General features: G+C 52.3%; 1 protein-coding gene across 3 annotated transcripts in view; it reads right to left on the bottom strand.

The window, feature by feature from the left end:
* Positions 1-24,538, bottom strand: part of DLG5 (discs large MAGUK scaffold protein 5) — a 102,684-nt gene that overhangs the window by 36,535 nt on the left and 41,611 nt on the right. For all 3 annotated transcript variants that reach the window (XM_081824020.1, XM_081824021.1, XM_081824022.1), the window contains 5 exons: positions 19,600-19,762; positions 17,538-17,681; positions 16,422-16,605; positions 5,813-6,072; positions 4,311-4,623 (listed from right to left, as the gene is read on the bottom strand). In XM_081824020.1, the coding sequence (XP_081680146.1) occupies positions 4,311-4,623; positions 5,813-6,072; positions 16,422-16,605; positions 17,538-17,681; positions 19,600-19,762 (1,064 nt within the window). The remainder of the gene's footprint in view (positions 1-4,310; positions 4,624-5,812; positions 6,073-16,421; positions 16,606-17,537; positions 17,682-19,599; positions 19,763-24,538) is intronic.

Here is a 24,538-nt window from a genome sequence, read left to right as displayed (position 1 = left end):
GCATCTTGACACCTCCCAAAGCATTACATGCTTGGCTACCGTTTCGAATCCAACTCTCAGAAGCACTCATAGGGAAAAGCTCCCTCTGCGCCTTGAGAATCCTTAGATGACGCGGGGAAAATAACAAAGGGAGCATCTACTGCAGGAGGCATTCCCGCTTCTGCTCAAACGCTTTCAGAGGCAAAACACGAACAGGACACAAGAGGAACAGGCTCTGCTGTGCGCGTGCCGGGGACCCCCACCTCTGAGCAGTAGGAAGAAGGAAGAGAAAGACAGCAAGTAGGCCCCTGCTGGAGCCACGGCCCACCTGTCACAGTGAGCCCGACATGCCACCTCTGCTCAGGTGCTCTCAGAGAGATCCCAAAGGTTCAGCCAAGAGACGAGGAAGGGGGAGACAGAGGAAAATACGGAGTCACCTTACAACCACCCTGCATCTCTCAAGTAGAGTCAAGAGTCAGTAGGAGCTGGAGAAAAGTCTGCCCAGAAAGTACACCTTAACTCCAGAGTGACAGTGGCTGGTGCACTCGGCTCACATCCCACATTTCTCAAGATCAATTCAAATTATTTCCGTTCTGATCTTTTCCCCCTTTCATGCAGCGCTGGGGGTTTGCTCAGTTTGCTATTTTTTGAGAACCGATTATTATTATGAAAGGTGTCAAGAATTTATTATGATAAAGAATAGGTTTAATGATAACATTTATTTAAATTTACATTTTACTCAGTGTTCTATAATATATTAATACAGTTTTATATTTGGAATGTGTTACCATGTGGTTCCACTGAAAGGTCTTTCCACTTGGCCCTGGATAAGCGTCTCCAGGTGAGGGCCACAAGGGGGACATGAGAGGTCAGCACCAGAGCTAGGCAGCTCCCACGCTCTCCCCTCCCCACCTCCCCCCGCCCCCATGGTTGGTCCCCAAAATGAAGTCACTCCCAAAACACCGTTTCCAGATGAGAAACACAAGAAGTACAAGACTTCGTTTTACTGAGAGGGGAGAAGAACAATGGGGCATCGTAAAGGCACAGTAGAACTGGGAGCGGAGATCCTGATAACACGGATGAGGATGCTCAGGGCCCAGGAAGTGATTGGCCCAGGCCCCGCCCGTTAGTGGGGAGCTGAACTCCATTCCAGGTCCCCCGATTCTTGCTTCAGTGCTTCCTCCTCTACACTGTGCTATCTCCAAGGGGCAGGTCTTAATCTGCAACAGCACCACCCGAGATCTCCTTCCGTCCGCCGTGGGTGATCCGGGGGGGCCGCAGGCTCGGGAAGCCAGGGACCGGTGCTCGTGAGACAGCACCCGGCCCAGGCACCGAAGCCAACAGGAATGACGCCGCGGAGGCACACCAGGGTCCCAGGGAGAGGGCGGTGCTCCCTGAGCAGACAGCTCTCCCCGAGCACGCCGTCTCTTCTAGCCGGGCAGTATCTCACAGCCCTCCCCAGACGTGGGAATGTTCTTGGAATGCCCTCCTGGTCCCCTGCTGCTTGTCATCCACCTCCAACAGTACTCCCTCCCTCACATGCGGCCTGAGCTCAGCTCCACCAACAGCACGGACGTCAGAGGTATAGCTGCATTCAGGGCCAGAAGGAAGGTGAGGACGTGGGACAGGAGCTCTGGTGGAGACGCTGGTCTTGGGACATAACTTGTTATCTGGAAGAACCTGAGTCAGGCAGCGGTGCCCCAGAAGGAAGGTGAGGACGTGGGACAGGAGCTCTGGTGGAGACGCTGGTCTTGGGACATAACTTGTTATCTGGTGCCCACAGGGGCAGCTTCCCAGGGGCAGACACCAGCCGCCCCAGGCAGTCCCTCCACCCTCCTGAAGGCAGTGAGTCCTCACCGCACCCGGTCGCCAGTGGCCAGAGGCTGGGACAGGGGCCCTAGATGGGGAAGCTCCCGTGGACATGCCCATTCGGGGAGGGGGCAAGCAGGAGAGAGGGCAGCGTCCGGAGCCAGGCAAAGACCCGGACAGGCCCCCTGAAGCCCATTTTTCACCACAACCCACTCCAGAGAAGAGGGGGGCGAGGGCAGAGGGTGGTGAGAGAGGAAAGAGGAAGGAGCAAAGAGAAGGGAAGAGTGCAGAGGATGCACGGTCTGTCAGAAAGAAAAGAACCACTTCCTTAGCTGAGCAGAATGAAGGCAGTTGTGAGATCAGGGAGGCAGCCTGGCTGGAAGGCCCACCTCAGCGGACCCCACCATGAGGCGGCTGCTGGAGAGAGATGAGGTCAATCCCAAGGGGCCTCATCCCAACCACACCTCAGGGCTAGCACGACCAAGGCCACACACGTGGCCTCCTCTGGCCAGGTGGGGTGTGGTCTTGTCTGAAAAGCCAAACTCGAGAAGGAGCCGAGTGTTTCAGCTCTGGAAGCTGCCGGGGTGGGAGCAGGGCTTCTCCACTCTGGCCTGCTGACTCAGAACGGTGCCTAGACGAGATTCCTACCTCAGCTGACAGGCACACTTGACACCCAGCCAATGCCCCCTGCGAAGGCCCGGAAACCGGCTCCGGGCGGAAGGGCATGCGGAGTGCTGGGAAAAGGCGGGGGGGCCTGGGGGGGACACACGACAGACCCCCTCAGCTGCCGGCGCCGCGGGAGGCCCGGAGCCCTTCCACGCCGCCACCGAGCACGGTGAACCTCTGGAACCCAGGGGCTGCTGGCCTAGCACCTTCTCGGCAGGTCACACATTCTCCCTGACTGTGTTGTTTAGTGACTGACTCACAGTTTTCTGCTTCACCGTTTTGTTTTCCTTATTTAATATTGACATTTTCCCCAACAATTCAGCTCTCAGATGTCAGAATGTAAAAATGAGGGGATGGTTTCTCTAGGACGATGACCAGGTTCTAATACTTTATCTTTGCTTATTAAAAATGCCCTCATCATGCTCCTATTCCTTTTCACGAGGGTTTCTCCTTCAAGGTCTAGAGAAGTCTCACTCCCCTTGTATGAAATCCCTCTTATTTGGCCCCCTTTTGCCTACAGAAACAATTTCATAGGGTTCACTCCGATCCTAACAGGGCAGTGAGACTTGGATGGGCATAACTATCATCTTAACGATAAAGTAAACAACTACGGTCCCAGCTATCCCGTGAGGCACTGCTCTCGTGTCCATTTTGTAGATGAGGAAACCGAGGCCCAAAGAGGCAAGAGGTCCCATAACTGAGGAGTGCCACTCTCCAAGCACAGCCCTTATCCCTTGCATTCCCATGGCCCTGAGCACTGCCTGGGCATAAGGAGGCATCACTGTCTGCAGAGAGACTCACAGGCCCCAGTCACCCCTCGGGCGTCAGCCCTGCCTCGGGCTTAGTCCCAAGGGCTCTGCCGCAACAGTCTAATGCACGCTGCCCCCCTGCCTACCTGCCTGACCTTTAACACCTTGCTTTTCACTTCTCACAGACCAGTCTTAAAGGCTGCATTGTAACTGACCTGCAGAGCAAGCAGAACAAAGAGGCAGGAGAGGAGGACTATTTCAGTGGGAAAAAAGTCTGCTGCGATCAATTTCAGCAGTTCTAAGGTGAGCCACAGCACCAACCAACAGGACGGGAAGGGAATCTCAAATAGAAGGAATCCATGAGCCCATACAAGCCCCAGCAGGGCACACCTGGACTTGGGGGGAAATCATGTCAGCAATGAGGCCAAAGTGGCTCAGGTAGGAAAGAGACTCCTTGCTGATCACTCAGGAGTCAAGCTTAGTGGCCTGATTCTGATGCCACTCGACCCCAGCCCCTGACCCTGAGGCATGTTCCCCAGGGAGCAAGGCTTTAGAAGGGCCTTGGGCTCAGCCTAGTACATCTTCCCAGCAGGAGCCCAGACCTTTAAAGAGCAGACTCCTCAGCTATTTGGCACGGTGGGGGCAGTGTGTGTGGCATCCCTGAGGGTGCTCTTCTGCATTCACAAGGTCAAGGTATCGATGGCTTTGGGCACTTGGCCTTGGGCTCTTGCTTCCCAATGAGCAAGGCTTTGAGATGTGCACTGACCGTCAGCACAAGGCTGATCTACGATCACTTAACCAAGGGCTGGGTGTGGGGTGTCCATGTGCGGAGTCCATGCATGTCTGTGTGTGTCATCTGACTTGCCTGTGTCTCTGTAAGCTCCAAGGCCCCGCCCACAGCTGGACTTCCCTTTGCAAGCCCTGCAGCCCACACTGGAGCTGGGCCCCAAGTGTGAGCTCAGCAGCTACCCAGGGGGCACTCGATAACCCAGCATGCAGGCCTAACAGGACAAGCCATCCGCTCTGCCAATGTGGACAGCGCGGCCACCACAGCCCTACTCATGCCGCTTTCCCAGAGGCCGGGAGGCCAGCCGCCCCCCTGCGCACCTGCCGCAGGGCCTCCATCTCCTCGCTGGCTGCCTTCTTCTCAGACGTGCTGCTCTTGAGCTTGGACTCGGCCAGCTCCACCTCGGTCTGCAGCTTGTCCAGCTCGGAGATGACCTGGTCGCGCTCGCTCATGATGAGCTTGTACTCGCTGTACACCGCATCCCGCTCCTCCTTGTACTTCTCCGACTCCTTTGCCATTTTTGCCTGCATGGTCCTCAGCTCAGTCATCTCGGACTGCAGCAGCTCCATCTCCCACTGCAGGTCCTTGTTCTGGGCCGTGGCCTTGTTCAGCTCATGGTGGATCGCCTCAAACCTGGGGGAGAGAGGCAGCTGGGACGTGGGGGTGGGGAGCTGTCCAGGCAGCACTGCTGTCCTGGACACTCGAGCATGAAGTTTCGAGTGAGGTCATCCGCACGTCTGAGAGAGGGAAGTCACGGGGCGCTGGTGCCCCTGGACCTGGAATTTTTCTCAGCCTTCTACAAATACCACAAGTTGATCTGAGGACTTCATGCCTTCTGCTCTACTGGAAATAACAGTGTATTTCTCCCACAGTCAAGCTACATTCTTTTTTAAGAATAAAAACAAAACAACGCTAGAACCACAGCATATAAGAAATAAACATGGCCTTAACGATCATTTAGTCTGACCACCTCATTTCCCAGATGCAGACGATAAGGCCTGGGTGTGGGTGACTGGCGCAAGAGGACAGCTCAGCCCTTCCAGGCCGGGAGGCACCTTCCACACAGGCAACCCTGCAAGTCAGAACCCGCAGCTCTCCACCAGCATTTCTGAACGCGTGTTCTTTAGAATACCAACTCTTCACGGAACTCCACTGAAAAAGAATATGTGTTCTCTGATGGTCTACACTGGGAAACACTGTGTCCCCTCCTGGAGTGGCTAGTGCAGAGTCCCAGAGGGAAGGCTCTGAGAAGTCCTGCAGTGCAGACACCTGTCTGAGTGTAACTCAGCAATTCTTAATCCTTTTTACATCCAGAGAACACCTTGCAGAGGACACCAGTGAAAGCTCCAGGGGACTGGTGTTCCATAGGAATGCACCCTACCAAACACTGTTTGAGGGCATGGGTCACTTCCCTAGATCATATACACCTTTAAAAAAAAATGAAATTTTAGAGGGAACAATGCCTAGGACAATTAACTCTCCTATTTGCTGGGCGGGTGGGTGACACAGAGGGAAAAGGCTTGTGGGGAGACCTAAGAAACAGGGTGGGCAGAACACACCAGAGCTGTTCGGATGGCAGGAAGGAGCACAATTCCCAAGCCACACCGAGTGCCAACAAAATGTTTCCCAAATGTTCCAAAAATATTTTTTTGCCTGAAAAGGCACAGGCCATTTGCGCCCCCGCCGCCAACCCCCTGGAAGTGGGGGGAGCCTTGCAGATAACAGTCAGCCCCTAAAGGAGAGTGGGTCCTAAGGCAACGGTGGCCCACTCGGCCCTGTGGCCGTTCCCTGTGCAGGAGCGGGGCGGCGGAGCGGCTCTTACCTCCGCAGGGAGAGCGCACACTGGTGCTGCAGCTGGATGGCCGTGTCCCTCTGCTGCGTCAGCATCTCGGCCTGCTTCAGCAGACGCTGGTTCTCCTCCTCCAGCTGCCCCAGGCGGCTCAGGTCGGAGTTGTGGATGGCGACCTTCTCGCTGTACCTCTTCCGCAGGGCATCGTAGTCCTTCTTGACCACCTCCAACTTGTCCATGGCCGTGTCGTACAGCTTATTGAGAATTTCTGATGACCCGTTGAGCTTCAACACCTGGGGATCAGAGCGTCACACTTACCAAGGGCCTGAAGACAGGAGGAAGGACAGACGCACCACTCTTGTCAGTCCGTCTGGGGATAGTATTGCTGACAAAGGAGGGGAGGCCACACCTTCGGGCCTTCAGGAGTCTTAAGGTCTGATTCCAAAGGCCCTGCTGTCATACTGGTCAATTTACTCATTCACAAATATTTCTTAAGTGTGCAGAAAGGAGTTACTGAAGCGGGCCCGAGACTTCTATCCTAAGAAAGGCCTGCTTACAAGTTGACCTTTGGCTGGCATCCGGGAACCTGAATGGCAGGTTCCTGACACTCAGGTAAAACGCTCCTCAAGTGGTCAGAGGGGCTCCTGGTGCCTGGACTGGACGAACAGTGTGGCTTAGGCTAAGCATAAGCTTTCTTCTGGGAGTCCAGAATTTCAGTACATGCTAGGCAGAGGGTGCCCGGGAGGCAGGAGCCCAGTAAAATCCCTGGGCCAGGAGTAGGTCACAATTCAATGACAGAAGAAGTGTGTCCCATGTGACTCCACAGCGGAGGACTCCTGGAAACTTGCACCTGCTTTCCTCTGGATTTCGCTCCATGCACCTCTTCCCTTTGTGGATTTTGCTTTGTGCGCTTTCGCTGAAATAAATTTTGGCCCTGAGTATGATTATATGTTGAGTCTTGTGACTCCTCCTAGCAAATCACCAAACCTGGGGGAGGTGTTGAGGACCCCCAATACCAGTATCTAATATACTCTAGATGCTGGTGATGTTGGACAGGACACATAAAGACTGTGGCTTGTGGACCTTTTATCCTCATGCAAGGATACAAACACACAGAGACAGGTAGGTAGACAGGTAAAGAGAAAGAGAGATAAAAATAATAAATAACTTCAGAGCATAATAAAGGCTATTGAGAAAAGATAGAAGGCCTAAGGCTTAAGGAGGCCTCTCTAAGAAGGTGACTTCTGAATTTGGATGCAAATGAAGAACAGCAGTTAGAGCACAAAGGGGTGAGCAAGTGCAAAGGCCCTGAGGCAAGAACCACCACACATGTTCTAGGCACAAAGAGGAGGGCAGGGCTCCAGTCAGAGCCCAATGAACAAGGAGTGGATTCGAAATGAGGCTGCAGGAGTGGGCACACAATTTCAAGGCTCACGGCAAACAAAGACTGTATCCTGAATGAGATGGGAACCATGGGAGGGTTTTAAGCAAGACAGTATTCTACTCCGAATCACAGATACTGAAGTTCACTCAAGGTGCTGCTCTCAAGAATAAAAAACAAAATGAGTTATTTGGTTGCCAGGGGCCTGCTGACTTCTGCTAAGCACCTCAGGGGATCTGAGCCCTTGGGGGGGTCACTCCACATCTCTGGGTTTCGGTTTCTTTATTCCTCAAATGATAGGACTCAACCAGAAAAGCTTGCTTAACCGTTCCAACTGCAACAGGCCAGGAATCATCTGCTTATTCAGCATGGACCCTGAGTTATCAGATTTCTGCAGCCCCAAGATCCAGAACCTAGGACTACTGAATACTCCCTTTAAAGGGAGGGTTCACCCTCAGTAAAGACGATGAACAAGAAAGAGCTAAAAGTCAAAATCACAGAGACAGGGAAAAGGGAGTCTATTCCTCTAAGACCTAAGCACTAGCTCAACATTATGAATGCATGAAACACTACTGAAACGGACATGTAAAAGTAAGACTTTTACTCTTAAGACTAAAAATAAGACAGTACAGACTGCTGGAGATGAAGGGTACCCCAGAAATCAGCTCAGTCAGGGCAGGCAGTATTTTTCCCTTTCTCTTCTCTCTCTTTTTTTAGCAAAACTCTTCACTTCAAAGGTAATCTTATCTTACAAGGCAAGGATACTGAAATACAAACCCATTTTAAAAAGCAGTACATAGGTTCCTCGGGCAGTTAAAACCTTCACTGTTTTGTAAAAATGCTTTCACTGTGGCAGATCAGAACTGTACATTGTGAAATCGTCAGAAAACCACTAAGCCCACTCTACCGTCTAGAGTCTTTTTCTGAAAAAAATAGTAGAGTATATTCCAAACATACAGAAAAGCAGCACACATAATATAACAAGATTTTAAGTACTTGCCGCCTAGCTCTAATCCTGATTTTCTTGTCACATGTCTCAAATTGCTCTCCAAATAAACCACTTCAGCTGTCCCTAAATCCCCCGCCACATCCCCCTTTTATCCTCTCATCCCCTCCAGAATGGATCACTCCCCTCAATTTGCTGCCACCCATTCCCATGCACAACCTTCTATTTATACCACCTACGTACTGGTAAACGTTTCTAACGCTCCTTTAATTCCATGCTGCGCTGGAGACGCAGGGAAGTAATGCCAGGCAGGATTTCACTACATGAGCACATCGCACATTCTTTTTCTGTTTGGTGGACGTGTCCCTGGTCTCCATCACGGTCTTCACCATTTCTTACATTTTACGTGTCCGTTTCAGTAGTGTTTCGTGCATTCATACTGTTGTGCGACCCACCGCCAGAACTCTTCCATCTTGTAAAACTGCACCTAGGTCCCCATCAAACAACAACTCTCCATTCCCCCCCAACCCTCCTTCTGTACTTTCTGTCTCTGAATCTGACGACTCCAAGTACCTCAGACAAATGGGATCATACAGTGTTTCTTTTTCTGTGACTTATTTCCTTTAGCATAATGTCAAGGTTCATCCATGCTGTAGTATGTGACAGAATTTCCTTCCTTTTTAAAGATGAATATTCCAATGTATGTATGTACTGCTTTTTGTTCATCCATTTATTTGTCAAAGGACACGGGTTGTTTCTACCTCTTGGCTATTGTGAAAGTCAGATTTTTCTTTAATAGTATTGCCAATCTCATAGACAAATAAGGGCTCTTTTAACTTGCATTCCCAATTACTAGAGAGAGCAACTCTCCTTATGACTCCTACTGACTATACACATTTTCTCTTCTATGAATTGCCTGGCCGCATCCCTTGATTTTCCTTCCTCCCTCCTTCCCCACTTGCTCCTTTCTCTCTTCCTTTCTTCCTATACGACTTAGTTTTAAATTCCAGGTACTAATCCTTTCCCAGTTGTATTTATTACAAAATCTTCTCCCAATATGTGTCTTATGTTATATTAAAGTTTCCCACTTTAATACAGTAAAATCTATCGATCATTTCCTTTATGGTTTGGGCTTTGGTTGTTCTATTTAAGAAGCTCCTTCCTACCTTGAGATCATGAAGATTCTCTATTTTTTTTTCTAAAAAGTTTCAGTTTTACTTTTCACATTTAAATCTTTAAACTACTTGGAATATCTTTCCTGTATGTTGTGGCATGGGAATATAACATTATTCTTTTCCATAAATCACCGAGTAAGAACTGAGCCCAAGTCCAGGACAAAGTGAGGACAGCTGAATGTCTCCAGGTGCAGACAGTGAGGGCTGAAGGACACCAAGCACATCATCCGATGCAGGGCCCACAACATATACAGGCGTCCCACAAGGACCCACGCCCACATGTGCCCAGGACACAAACAGCGGATGGAGAGTTCTCCTGATTTCTGGGTCAATCAGTGTCTCTACCCGTGTCTGAAAAAGGTCCAGCTTCTAGACTGGATTGCCCCGACTTGTGGACAGTACCTCAAACATTCCAATTAAAAATCACTTCAAGGGGCGCCTGGGGGACTCAGTCAGTTGAGCGCCTGCCTTTGGCTCAGGTCATGATCTCAGGGTCCTGGGATCGAGCCCCGTGTCGGGCTTCCGGCTCAGTGGAGAGTCTGCTTCTCCCTCTCCCTCTGCTTCTGCTGTCTCTGTCTCAAATGAATAAATAAAATCTTTTTTAAAAAATAAAAAAATAAATCACTTCAAATGTTTTAAACTCTGCACATCCCCTAAGCCAGGTGAGAACCCCATTGGCTCCAAAGGCACGGACTGGTTTCTGCAGAGCAAAGGCCCTGCTGCCAGTCTCGGTCTTGCCCACTAGGTGGCAGCCCTGGGTAGCCCGGCCGAAAGCTCTCCTGCAGTTGCCACATCTTCTGAGCTTCATCAAGAAAGAAATAGTTCTAAAGGCAGCCTTGGGGCGCCTGGGTGGCTCAGTCGTTGGGCGTCTGCCTTCGGCTTGGGTCATGATCCCAGGGTCCTGGGATCGAGCCCCGCATCGGGCTCCCCGCTCGGCGGGAGGCCTGCTTCTCCCTCTCCCACTCCCCCCTGCTTGTGTTCTCTCTCTCGCTGTCAATCTCTCTGTCAAATAAATAAAATCTTTAAAAATAAATAAATAAATAAATAAAGGCAGCCTTGACACAGCACAAACACCTCATTTTGGGCCTTGCTATCTTCACGGGTCCACAACAGAATCTGGAATCTACACCATGGCTTGCCCTTTCTTCCTTGGGAGACAGTCCCCCAAAAGCCCCAACCGTGAGGAGCTTGGATTGGAGCCTGCATGACAATCCAGGGCAGTGAACTGGCTGCCAGGATAGGTCACAAGTTCCTGGGGAGACAGCGTCAGTCAGGGAAAACCCCAGAGCAGACCCAGAAATCCCTTCTGATGCTCAACCCAGATCTCACGTGGTGGGATTTGGGATCAGAAGGGACCTGGGACCATCGGGCTAATAGCCTGTGTTGTTCTGGCCATGGCCCTGCCCACAGGTGAACACTCCGCAGGACCAGATCTTCCCTATTATGAGCTGAAATCCACCTTCCTCAACTTCTACCCTCTTGTTCTCATTCTAGCCCTAGTCACGAAGAAGGATCCCTTTCCCACAGGACAGCATCCAGACATTCAAAAAGGCTCATGAGGGGCACCTGGGTGGCTCAGTCGTTAAGCGTCTGCCTTCAGCTCAGGTCATGATCCCAGGATCCTGGGATCAAGCCCCGCATCGAGCTCCCTGCTTGGCGGGAAGCCTGCTTCTCCCTCTCCCACTCCCTCTGCTTGTGTTCCCTCCCTCGCTGTGTCTCTCTCTGTCAAATAAATTAATAAAATCTTTAAAAAAAAAAAAAAGAGGTTCATGGGACCCCAAATACTTCTCGACTTTTCTCTACAAGCAGGACTCAAAATGTGGGCAAATGTCATTAAAGCCTCTGAAGAAGTTTGGAAAAATCATGGCCACAGTTAACTCTGGAGAACTGAAAAGCTATCCTATTTATTAGCTTAGAATTTTTCCTTTTTATAATCAGATGATTATGGTCTTTCAGATGATTATGGTCTTATTAGATAGTTCAACCTACACACACACACACACACACACACACACACACACACGTTCAGCTTCCCAGCAAGGCTAATGGAATTTTAACTGATCAAGACTATCTAATTTGGCAGAGAATTCTAAAATGAGACAGGCAGTAAACTTCTCATCTCAGGCAGGCACAGAATTCTTTAGAGATGACTCCCCCAGCTTGTGAGGCCGGGGAGGAAGTGGCCGGAAGTGAGGGTCTGGTTCCATCCACACAGCAGGCCAGAGCAGCTTGGCTGTGCCCCACAAGGAAGCCAACAAGAGAATGGCCCTCATCTCTGCACTGGTCAGAAACACTCTCCGCTCTGGGCTTGTGTGAAGCATGCCCTTCAGAAACTCAGAAACCCCTTTCCTGGATATCTGAAAAAAGAAGTCAACTTTCACAAATCACCAAAAGCTGAGGTGGGGGTGGGTGACTTCACTGCTGTTTGCAGATTTTTTCTTTTTTAACCAAAGAATACGTATCACAGTAGAAAGGAAAAAGGATCCTCCATGTTGCTCCCCCAACCAAGGCTTGGCAATCTCTGCCCGGGCTCTCTTGCGCATTTCAGAAGCACCCCAGAAGAATCCAGATGGCACATTCTGACTGAGGGACCTGGAGATGGCGCTTCCAGGCTGCGAGTCACCCCCCACATACGCATGCCAACACACGCACGCACGCACACAGGCAAAGTGGGGGAGGGCCCGGGCCCCAAGCCCCAGGCCCGTGGCGCCCCTCCCAGCCAGAGCCACCTCAGTTCCTGAGAAATAAATCATGCAGAGGGCTGGGGAGCCCCACAAATCCCTCAAGCAAACACACAAGTCAAACAGCACCATTTATCCTGCAAGGGCCTCTTCAAGTGAACAAGGCATGGGAGGGGCCAGGCAACAAAACCGGCCTTGTCCAGCGAGGTCAACCTTTGCCCTCGGGCCCTGTGGGGAGGAAACCTGTGGCCACCCCCGTGTCCCCTGCTCCCCTGCTTCCTCTGCTGCTGGCCTATCCAGGAATGAGCTTTCCACAGCCCAGCATCCAGCCCAGACCCAGTGAAGGTGAGGCAGCCCGGGCTGGGGAGAACAGGTGGTCCTGGCGGCTCAGAGATGCCCCCTCACCCCCGCCCTCGCCCCTGCGGCGGCCGGCCTCCTGTCCCGGTGCCATCCTAAGGTGGCACTTGCCAAGGGACACCGGTCCAGCTGAACAGAACTGGGGAAACTCACTGACCACTGTAACAAACTAGCCCCCCAAGGGTCACAGCTGTAGGAAAGGACAGGAGAAGGAGGCATGGGCTGGAAGGGAGGGGCAGTGACCGTCCCATGTCATTTGTGGGGAGAACAGGAAAGGGGGGGAAGGGAGAGAGCGATCTCAGTCCGGATGTTTGTTCAAGCTGTGAAAGTCCTCGGGACAGCCAGAGAACGGGAGGTCATGAAACTTAACGCCTCATGAGGGCAGACTTTTTTTTATGATGAGGGGATAACCGGAGTCGTTTTCCCCAGCTATAATTCATACACTGTACAATTCGCCCTTTCAAGTGCCCCAGTCTGCGGAGCTGGTATATTTACAAGGTTGCAAATCCACAAGGTTGTGCAGTAAGTACCACTGCATAATTCCAGAATGTCATCATCCCCCCCACAAAAGGAAGCCCATGCCCATGAGCACCCACCCTCCCTCCTCCCGTCCCCCTGCTCCACACAAGCCCTCGGCTACCTTCTGTCTCTAGGGAATGCCCCGTTCCGGACATGTCACACAAGGGGAATCGGACACTGTGTGGTCTTTTGTGACTGGCTTCTTTCATTTCGCACAGTTTTCGAGGTCCATCCACGTGGGAGCAGGTGTTACTGCCTCATGTGTTTTCATGCTGGATGTTAATATTCCGCGGTTGAGCACAGACCACACTTTCCATATCCATTCGCCAGCCGATGGGACATCTGGACCGTGTCCCTTTTCTGGCTACTGTGAATGACGCCGCTACGGACATTTACACTACGGGTTTCTGTGTAACAGCTGTCTGCAATTCTCTTGGGTACACACCTCGAAGTGGAATTGCTGGGTCAGAAGGGGACTGCATGTTCACAGCTGCAGGAACTGCCAACCTGACTGCAGAGGGACTGCCCCGTCTGACGGCCCCGCAGCAGGGCGGGGGCTCTGGCTACTAGTCCACATCCTCAAGGAGGGCCGATTTTACCCCAGCCTTGAAGAAACTCAAATAAGAGCAGCGATGAGAGCACACACTCAGGCAGGCACACGGCGCTACCACTCCACGTGCGACATCAGCTATCCTCCAGGACGACCATATGAGGTCAAGTCTGCTGCCCTGACAAAGTCCCATTCCGCCACTTTCTGGCAAGGCTATGGGCCTTCCCTTAGGCTAAGATGGGGCCAGAAACACACCTGAAATGAGAAATCACTCAAAGAAAAGTAAAATCCAAACTAAACCCAAGGCGGAAGGCTGAGCCAGATTTAGACAGGTGGAAAAATGCCCATAAATAAACGCGCCCGGAAACGGTGGGGTGAAGGTAAAGACAGGGAGGTAAAGCCGGCACCCCCAGCCCTGGGTAGAGAAGGCGCACAAACCCTCGGCTGGGGCCATCCCTGCCTCTCGCTGTGGTTTCCCACCGCTGTAAAAGGGAGTCAACAAAAACAGAAAGGGAAGCAGCTAGAATGAACCCATGGTATTGTGGTGTTGGACTGGAACTGGGAGTGTTAGCGCAAACTCACGGTTTTCAATATTGATGCTACATATCGAATATCCAGATATATGAGGGGGAGTGGGAGACAAGAGACATGGAAACTCAGATATTCCCTACTCTGGCTACTGACACGGCTTGGGAGCAGTGATACCCCAGTAGCTATGTGCACACCTGGCATTCAGATCTTGCTTCTAAGTACCATCCTCTACTAAAAGGAATGAGGACTCCTTGGAGAAATGGCTGATTCCCAGGGCAAGGGCAGGAAATGCAATGAGCCTGGGACGACATCTCCCAGAGAGCAAGAAAGTGTTCAGAGAGAGAAGGGCCTGTCAAAAAGTCAGAGAAGCATCTTGAAGGGGCTCCCGCCGGCCACAATGAATCACAACCCGCTGAATAAAGCAGGAAATCATGAGTCCGCATAGAGACAGACGGGCAAAGGGAAAACAAGTAACTCTGCAGAAGAGAAGGCTGGAGACATCACCTTCATCAAGTGACCAAAGGGAACATCACCGGTAGCGGCTCCTAACCAAACAAGTCCCAACCTCTAAGACAACTGAGAAGGTGGCAACATCACTTCTATGACAGTCCCAAGATGCACAAATGGAATCAAACCACCAAGATCAGACAAATCCAGGTGGAGGGACGTGCTACGGCTGGCCTGGCATCTTCTGAAGCATCAAGATGAGGTAAATCAAAGCTGGAGGAACTCTTCCAGATTGAGGGAGACCAAAGAGATCTGACAGCTACATGCAATGCCTTATTCTGGCCTGGATCCTTTTTCTATTAAAGACATAATTCATACAACTGGCAAGACTCAAATTGGAGTCTGATGAATAGATGGTATTATGTATCAATGTTACCTTCCTCATGTTGATGTTTGTGTTACTGTCATATAGGAGAATATCCTCGTTTATTAAAAAGCACACAGGATGGCGGTTTGTTGTGGAATGACAAGGGGTAAAAATTCTTTGGGCTGTACTTGCAACTCTTCTGTAAGTTTACAGAATTTAAAATTACAAAATTTAAATTGTAAATGAAAAAAAAAAGCAAGACAGATAATGTCATGCTACATGATCAGATGAGCAAGGATTGTCCCATATGAGCTTTGTGTGGAGCAAGCCCCAACAATCCTGCTTTAACTCAGGGAGCCATAAATGATTTCGATGGGGACAGGGACGCTCTCCAGCAGTGCTCAGGATGCTCTGCCGCTCACTGGGACTGCCTTCCCACCCTAAACACGCAACCATCTATGCACACAGGACGTGGCCTCGGCCCCTGCTGTCAGCCCGGGCAGTTCCATCTGTGAGCTGTAAGAGGAGAACTGGCCAACAGCACTCACAGCAAGCCAGTTTTCTCACTGACTGGCCCACTCCTATGCTTTTGTCCATGTGAAACAAGAGCCGAGCAAAGCGAAGAAACTACCTTGCAATGCAAGCCAGGAGCAAAGGAAGAGGACACACTCCCACCAAAAAATAACAACAACAACTACTCCATCTCTTATCTGCACAGGGCTTCAATACTTCCAAGCTTCTCTCCATCTGTAAGAGCTCACATGACCCATACAAAGGGAGGAAGCTACAGACCCACAAGTCCCCTTACTCTGTCAAATTCCTATTCCACGCTGAACAGCACTGCAATGCACCTCCTCCCTGATAGCCCTTGCAACGTTCACAGTGATACAGAGATCTGTGTGATCATTTGACTAGCATTAGTCTCCCCCATGGGGCTGCAGAGTTCAAGAGTGTCTGCTCACAGATATCCCAGTGCCTCACATTAGGCATTCCAAAAATACTTACTAAATGATCACATGGCTACGTAGGAGGGTGGATGGATGGATGGTAGGTGTGTGGGTGAATGGGTGGAAGAATGTAAGGGGAGTAAGAGGATGGATGATGGGTGGGTGGGTGAGGGATGCATGGAAGGATGGATGATGGGTAGAAGGACAGATGGGAGGTGGAAAGATGGATGATGGGTGGAAGGATGGATGACGGGTGGGAGGATGGAAGGGAGGTGGAAGGATGGATGATGGGTAGAAGGATAGATGATGGGTGGAAGGATGGATGGTGGGTGGAAGGATGGATGATGGGCGGAGGATGGATAATAGATGGAAGGATGGATGATGGATGGAAGGATGGAAGGTGGGTGGAAGGATGGATGGTGGGTGGAAGGATGGATGGTGGGTGGAAGGATGGGAGGACGAATGATGGGTGGGAGGACGAATGATGGGTGGGAGGACGGATGATGGATGGAAGGATGGGTGGAGGTGGGAGGATAGATGATGGATGGAAGGATGGATGGAGGTGGGAGGATAGATGATGGATGGAAGGATGGATGGAGGTGGGAGGATAGATGATGGATGGAAGGATGGATGGAGGTGGGAGGATGGATGGAGGTGGGAGGATGGATGATGAGTAGATGGATGAGCGGGTAGGAGGATGCACAACCTTGGTCTGCCCCTTGCCACCCTGCCCGGCTCTACCTGCTGCTGTTGGGCCCGGAGGTCACCGATCTCCTTCTGGTCCTCCTCATGGAGCCGCTTCATGTCCTCCCACGACTGCTGCAGCAGGTTACGTTCCCGCAGCAGCTGTCCGTTCTCCCGCCTCAGCATGTCCACGTCATCCTTCAGCTGGGTCTGGTCGCTCAGGAGCCGGCTATGGAGTGTGCTACAACCCCCATACACACGGTGAACGGCAGCCAGCCTCCAACCCCCGCCAGCCCCCTTCTGCAGCCCCTCCAGGCCCAGTAGGCCCAGTACACCCGATGGGAGCCCACAGCAACCAGGACAGCAGCACTCAGAGACAGGCCAAAACTCGGTATCAGCCAAATGCCAGAAGGAACCAAACCATCTTTAAAAACCTCATAGCAAAGGGCACACGTATGAAGGCCAAGGCAAGGAGACGAGCCCTTACCTGGTACAGGCCTGGCACCTCTGAGGACTGAGGCCTGGGCAAAGGTCAGCAGGTGGGCAGGTAAAGTGGGTCAGTACCCTCAGAGGGGCCCCAGGAGACCAAAGGGGAACAGGCCCATCCACCTCTCCTACCGCAGGAGCTGCAGCAAAGCCCTTGGACAGTGACCCAGGAGGCCAGCCATCTGCCTGGCCTACTGCCTAATTTTCCCATCCAAGTACTAACCAGGCCCGACCCTGCTTAGCTTCCGAGATCAGATGAGATCAGGCGCGTTCAGGGTGGTATGGCCGTAGACCCTACCGCCTAATTTTTGATCCGTTTCCTACCAGCTCTGCTTCCGAAGCTGTCACTAGCTGGTGTGAAGGGTTCACATCTCAGCCTGCACTTAGAAAAACTGAGACCCGGGCGCCTGGGTGGCTCAGTTGGTTAAGCGACTGCCTTCGGCTCAGGTCATGATCCCAGGGTCCTGGGATCGAGTCCCGCATCGGGCTCCCTGCTCAGTGGGAAGCCTGCTTCTCCCTCTCCCACTCCCCCTGCTTGTGTTCCCTCTCTCGCTGTGTCTCTCTCTGTCAAATAAATAAATAAAATCTTTAAAAAAAAAAAAAAAAAAAAAAAAGAAAAACTGAGACCCAAAGACCCAACCCCACTTGCTGAAGGCCCACTAAGTGCCATGTGGCAGTCCCACTCACTGGTAGAAGTCGGTCTCCTTGGCCACCTCCTCGCACCTCTTCAAGGCATTGGTGTGCTGCTTCTGCAGGCTCTGCAGGTCCGACATGGCCCGCACGCACTGGATCTTCAACCTCTCATAGTCAGGATTCAGCCTGTGGTAGGGCCTGACCCAGACAGCGGCAGTGAACACAGGCCCTGGGATCACTCGGACAGGGGATGTCTCTGCCCGGGGAGCCTCCAGCCCAGTGTCTCCGGATACTGGTCTCCTATGCACCCCAACCACCTGGCACTTGTTCAACTCAGACATCCTGGCCTCCCCAGACCCACAGGATCCCCGGCATGGAGGGCCATGGCTGCATGGGCTCCTTGCTCGGGCCTGGAGAGCTCAGAAGGTACTGTCTTATTCTCTAGCAGCTCCCAGGGAGGCCATGCAGCAGGCCTTCACCCACAGTGGGCCCCCCAGAAACCTGTAAGGAAGCTTCTCCTCTTTTTAGGAAAGTGACTGTCAATCTTGGGATAATCAAAACACCAAGGCCCAGTCCAGTTACATGAGCATCCTTGGACGTATGACCCAGACACCAGGGTGGGGGTTCTGGTGTGCAGCCACTGGTGAGGACACTGGCCCAGAGCACTGCTTCTCAGAGTGGGGTTCCCAGACCTGCAGCATTAGTTTCACCTGGGAATGTGTCAGAAGTGCAAATCCTCAGGTCAGCCCCAGAACTCCTGAATCAGACACGTGGGAGGGAGGGCTAACCAGCAACCTGAGCTTTAACAAGCCCTCTGCTGATTCCGGTGCATGCTCCAGGGTGAGAACCAGGCCTCCAGCTGGCCTTGGTAACCCTGTTCTGTGGGCGGCCGGACAGCAAACGCTGCAGGCTCGGCCAGCCGTCAGTCTCTGGGGGACCCCTCGCTCTGCCTCGGGGACACGAGGCAGGCATTGGACGACAGGCACTCTAGCACACCATGTCTCCACGGGCCCTGCCTCTGTGCTGAGGACCAGATCTTCGTCAAAGCAACCTCAGGGGACCACCTTTGCAGGCCTGACATCACCCCAGAGGAACTTCCTCAGGACGAGGCACTCACACGCCTGATGCTCCTAAAGGCAATCCCCCTCCCCTCAGAACCCCTATGAGCACCTCCTAGAAGGACAAATCAGACTCTATCCCTCCTCCTCCATGAAGCCCTCCTGGATGGGGCAGGTGGGGAAAGACCTTCCCTTCGCCCCCACCATGGACTTGGTATCCACCTCTAAATGCCAACAAAAGAAGTGATCAAAGATTTTCTCCAAAACCACATAGAAGCCAGGTGGAATATACCCTCCTAAAACACACACGTGGCAGGGAACAATGAACATGGGAACACGTAACTAGCAGTGATGAGAGGCACATGCAGATACACAGACGTACGTACACACACACACACACAGACATGCACACACAAAAATACAGACGTGCACACACACACAGACGTGCACACACAGACATGCACACACATAGACACAGACGTGCACACATAGACGTGCACACACACAGACACAGACGTGCACACACGTGCCTGCACACAGCCAGACCGGTCGAGGGCTCAGCACGGGGACAACTATCTCCATCAGGAAGGGGCCGCAGACAAGACAGCGAAGAAGTATACTGCCCTGGTGCTGGAAGGCAGAGGCCTCGAGAGAGGCAGTGACGAGCCCGAGGCCACCCAACCAACCCATGACGAGGCACCAACATAGGACCAGGCCCTACCAGCTGCTGCCAAAACCGCCCACCAAACCACCTGCAGAGGACGAGTATATGACAGACACACCCACACTTCTCAGTCTCTGCGTCGTGTGACTCAGGCCACGGGCTCCTATGTGGCTTGGAGGAAGCATAACCGACCTGTGTCCCCTCGCCCCATGCAGGGCTGCAGGGAGGGCGTTTCCAAGCAATGGGGGCAGTGAGGCAAAGGGACACCCTAGCAGCATAGCATGGACCCCCGGGAGCTAAGGATGAGTGTCTGAGGGGGAGGGGCTGGCATGATGGCAGCGGGAGAATAGCCCTGGTCCATCGGGCCTGGCCAGGGAGGCAGGTGCATCACTACCTCTTATCAAAGGTCGTCCCATGGGTCGCGAAGGCCAGGCGCTTCCGCAGTTCATTCCTCTCTCGGGTCATCAGCCGCAGCTGGATGGAGAGGTTCTCCACCTTCTCGTTCACCTGCCGGTCCGTGAGGAGGGGTGGCGGGGATGGAGCCTTCCCGGTGGTACCTGGCAGGGGAAAATCAGTAATAAAGTGAACTGGCATTTAGATAGCACTCGCTAGGTGTGCCAGGCACTGTTCCTAGCCCTTGGCCTGCATCAGCTGCGCCCAACAACCCTACCAGGGGGTTCCTGCTAGCATCTGTCTTTCAGATAACACCAAGTCAGGAGTAAAGGGGGAACGGAGACCTAAGCCCAGGCTGTCTGCTCCAGCACCCCAGCAATACCCACCCATTCTGCTGGCCCTGACTGGAGACCCCTACTCTCTTCCCAGCCCGGCTGTGACACCTCCAAGATGGAACCCTTTGGGCCCTGATCTGCGCATCTCTGCCTGGTCTGGAAACAGCAGCTATTCCCAACCCCTGGGCATGGAGAGGCCAATCTAAGAGAATGGAATACACGGCTCGAGGAGGAAGGGACAGGCGGGACCTAGTGAAGCTTCTGAGGCCCAAGGCAGCTGGCTCTGAAGCTGGGGCCCAGGGGCTGTGTTCCCACCCCCACCCCAACCAGGGCTGAACACACTACAAAGCCCCCTTCTCCAGCCTCTCCAAATGTCCAGAGGACCTGCCCCAGCCGGCCCAGGGCTGTGGGCTCAGAGAAGGCTCTCAGGGAGAGCCGCCCACGGCTAAGGTCAGTGTGACGTGATGCAGGCCAAGTCCTCAGGCCTCTGGCTGCCCAGTCCTTATCAGGCCCTCATCACCTGTGCCCAGGACTCTCCCAAAGGAAACCCCATGCCTTATGCGATTACTAAGGATCAGCAGCAACAGTGACGACCAGCAGTACCTCTGACGAGATCCAAATCCTTTTCTTTTTTTTTTTTTTTTTTTTAAAGATTTTATTTATTTGACAGAGAGAGACACAGCGAGAGAGGGAACACAAGCAGGGGGAGTGGGAGAGGGAGAAGCAGGCTTCCCGCGGAGCAGGGAGCCCGATGCGGGGCTCGATCCCAGGACCCTGGGATCATGACCCGAGCCGAAGGCAGACGCTTAACGACTGAGCCACCCAGGCGCCCCGATCCAAATCCTTTTCTAAGAAGAAAGCATCTCACTCAAATGTCCAGGAAACAGAGACAAAATCCGTGGTGCTTTTATCTTTAACTCTGTCCACACATTCACCCGGGATATCCATGCTAACCCTCAGAGATCCTAGGTAGGGTCACAGGAACTCACAGCAGCCATCTCATTTTATGAATGTGACCCGGGAGGCCAATTCACCCCAGGAAACACAGTGTCTGTCTCTCCTGCAGCCCTAGAATGTGCGAAGGGCAAGGTGCAGGGTCTTCTGACCCTGGGCCATCTTGACCACCAGCCCCCCACCTGATCCTTTTGGCTGACTGCTTGTGCAAGCCAAGCGTCCCCCAAAACAAAAGATGGGCACTCAGGTATGGTCTCGCATCCTCCAGGAGCGCCAGGGAAGCTGGGGACTTTGACACTTTTGGGGGACAGGCTAGACCACGGTGTGAGGTAGGAGCTCCCACCTCTCAGTTCAGCGTTATCCCAAATGGGAACCCCAACCACTGAATCGGGCCCCCCAACCCCAAAAGTGCATGTTATTATAGAACCGTCGCCACCACCACCGTAACAGCTGGGACTGCTGGGCTCCGGGCCAGGCCTCTGGGTCAGAATGCCCTCTGAGGTGGGGCCCACAAGCATCTCACCCGCCCCCACATAGTTCTACTCCACAGCCTAAGAAGCCTCCCCTCGCCTCTCCCCAAAAGACCCTGGACCCTCACCCCTGCTCCCGGAGTTCTGGAAAGCAGCTGGTTACAGCTGTGTAGGCTCTGTCACGTCCTCTTCTGGCAAACAAAGTCACTTGTAAGAGCCTTAACCCAGAGCCAGGTCTACACCGTCATCCAACCTGCAATAACGTAGCCGGTGCTCTGACAAGTGAGGCTTCCTCTGGACGTGTGTCGGATGCCCCTCCCGCTGATGCCTGTGAGTCACCCTCTAACCAACTTTAGGGGCAACGATCCATGTGGGACAGACAAACCCAAGAGAGTGGGATGAAAAGACAAGGAGCACCTGGAAAGGGGGGATCTCAGTGTTCACAGTCACCACGAGCCACAAAGCAGCAGGCAACAGAGGTCCCAGGGGTTAATCTCCCACACCCAGGTGGGCACTCACATCGTTATCCCCGTTCTACAGCTGAGAAAACGGAGGCCCGGCAAGATCAGGGAGCGGACTCAAACCTGCATGAAGAGCCAGTGATGCCCAGGATGAGAGCCCAGGCACCTGCATCGAGAGCACACGCTCTCCACCTCCGTGCCTCACTGCCCCCCAAACAGCCATGACTGGTCCTCACTTCCTACCTGGCGGTTTCTGAAACGCATCCCATCCCCTTAAGGAAGTTGCTGCTGCTATTCCCATTTTACACAGCAGGAAACAAAAACGTATCAAGATTAAATGAACTGTCTAGGTCACAGAGCCAGTAAATGACAGCACTGAGTTTTGGATCCCCCTCCATCTACCTGACCCCAGAGCCCAAGGTCTTCACCTGAAGGTTCGCAAACTTTCTGAGCTTAGGACCACTTTACGATCTTAAAAATGACTGGGGACTCCCAAGAGCTTTGTTTACATGGGTTATAACTCTCTAATGATCACCACCGGATTAGAAATTAAAACTAAAAATTTTTAAATATCGGGTGCCTGGGTGGCTCAGTTGGTTAAGCAACTGCTTTTGGCTCAGGTCATGATCCTGGAGTCCCTGGATCGAGTCCCGCATCGGGCTCCCTGCTCAGCGAGGAGCCTGCTTCTCCCTCTAACCCTCCCCCCTCTCATGTACTCTCTCTCTCTCTCTCTCTCATTCTCGCTCTCTCAAATAAATAAATAAATCTTAAAAAAATTTTTTTTTTTAAATATCTATGAATTGGGTTGCCTGGGTGGCTCAGTCATTAAGTGTCTGCCTTCGGCTCAGGTCATGATCCCAGGGTCCTGGAATCGAGTCCCACATCGGGTTCCCTGCTTGGCGGGAGGCCTGCTTCTTCCTCCCTCACTCCCCCTGCTTGTGTTCCCTCTCTCGCTGTGTCTCTCTCTGTCAAATAAATAAATAAAATCTTTAAAAATAAAAAATAAATAAATATCTATGAATTTTAAAATAACTGAAAATCCATCCCATGTTGACATAAGATTTTTTTTATGAAAAATTAACTACACTTTCCATTACAAAACAAAAAAAATGTAGCAAGAAGAGTGGCATCGGGGCGCCTGAGTGGCTCAGTCAATTAAGCATCTGACTCTTGATCTCAGCTCAGGTCTTGATCTCAGGGTCCTGAGTTCAAGTCTCGCCTTGGCTCCCACGCTGGGCGTAGAGCCTACTTAAAAAAAAAAGTGGCATCGCTTTGCATCTTTATAATGCTGTTGATGTCTGGCTTCATAGAGATAGCTACAGTCCCTTATCTGTGCAGTATCACACACAGGATGGATGAACCTGTAGAAAAGTCTGCTCGACAGCAAAGTCTGTGTGAGGATGACAGTGGAAAAGGCAAGTGACATCTTAGAATCATTATGAAAGCAGTTTTGACCTCACCGGCCTCCTGAAAGGACCTCAGGGACACCACGCCATGCTCCAAGAACAGGTGCTCTGTGCTCTAATCAAGTCCAAGAAGTATCACAGAAACATCAACTCGAGAGTTTCAGAAATGAAAAGCACCACCAGGCTCAGCAACGTGCCTCCAGGGAGATAAAGAATTCTCACCCCATTTGGGGAACAAGGCAACAGAAAGATGCATCCCTTCTTTGGCTTTTGAGGAAGATGGAGAGAGAAGCAGCAGGACTGAAATCGGGGTCATCAGATCTGTCGCCACACACAGCCACGGCCTCCTGTCCCAGCCTCCAGCAGGATGAGGACACCTGCTCTGCACATGTGAGGACCTGAGGGGAGCTGACCATTCAGACAATGAAATGCGTGGACGTTGCCCAGCATAACGTAGGTGCTGGGTTCTGTGCTAAGGGCACCCTGTCCTTACCTGATTCATGCCCACAGCACCCTCCCAGGGATGTGCTGTGATCATCCCAGGAGAAACTGACATCCACAAAGACTGCACCGCCAGGTACACAGTGCACCCCCAGGCAAACGTGGCTCCAACTCCAGAGCCAGGGCCTCAACCACGACACTACACTGCCTCCCGACAGGTAGTGCTCCAAGGTTCGAACATGCATGAGATACACAAAACAGAAGGCCAGCCAGGTCAGAGAAGCCATCAGACAGCAGACTGTCTGACTTAGGGGGACATGCTGCCTGGATGCCTGTCATTCACAGTCAGGAAGGTGGAGGGCAGAGCAGGGCCACAGGACATCTCAAGAAGAATCCCAAGATGGGCTAAGCCTGGACATGCCAAATTAATGGCAAATGTTGCAGAAAATCCTCTCCATTCCCAGTTGACTAAAAATAAAGTTTTTCTGGGTGCCTGGGTGGCTTAGTCGGCTAAGCATCCATTCAGCTCAGGTCACGATCTCAGGGTCCTGAAATTGAGCCCCACATTGCTCCGTGCTCAGCAGGGAGCCTTGCTTCTCCCCCTGTCCCTTCCCCTGTTTGTGCTCTCTCTGTCTCTCATATAGATAAATAAAATCTTAAAAATAAAGGTTTCTTTTTTTGGTTGCACCTCAAGGTTGAAAGACGTTTTGAAGATGATGCAGCCCTCCCATCCAAATTGGTTGCCAGAATCCCCCAAATGGCCACCAAGACTGTTGGAATTCCTCCACGGTGAGGGAGCTCACTACTTTACAGCAAAGCCCAGCTATATCTCCCCATAAAATTATTCTCTGTACAGAGTTTGAATCCGTCTCC

The sequence above is a fragment of the Leptonychotes weddellii genome, chromosome 6 (assembly GCF_054177405.1).
Source record: "Leptonychotes weddellii isolate Sample4059 chromosome 6, ASM5417740v2, whole genome shotgun sequence".
In the NCBI taxonomy this organism is placed as follows: Eukaryota; Metazoa; Chordata; class Mammalia; order Carnivora; family Phocidae; genus Leptonychotes; species Leptonychotes weddellii.
Note: the sequence above shows the minus strand (reverse complement) of the source record. Positions and strands in the feature narration are given on the sequence as shown.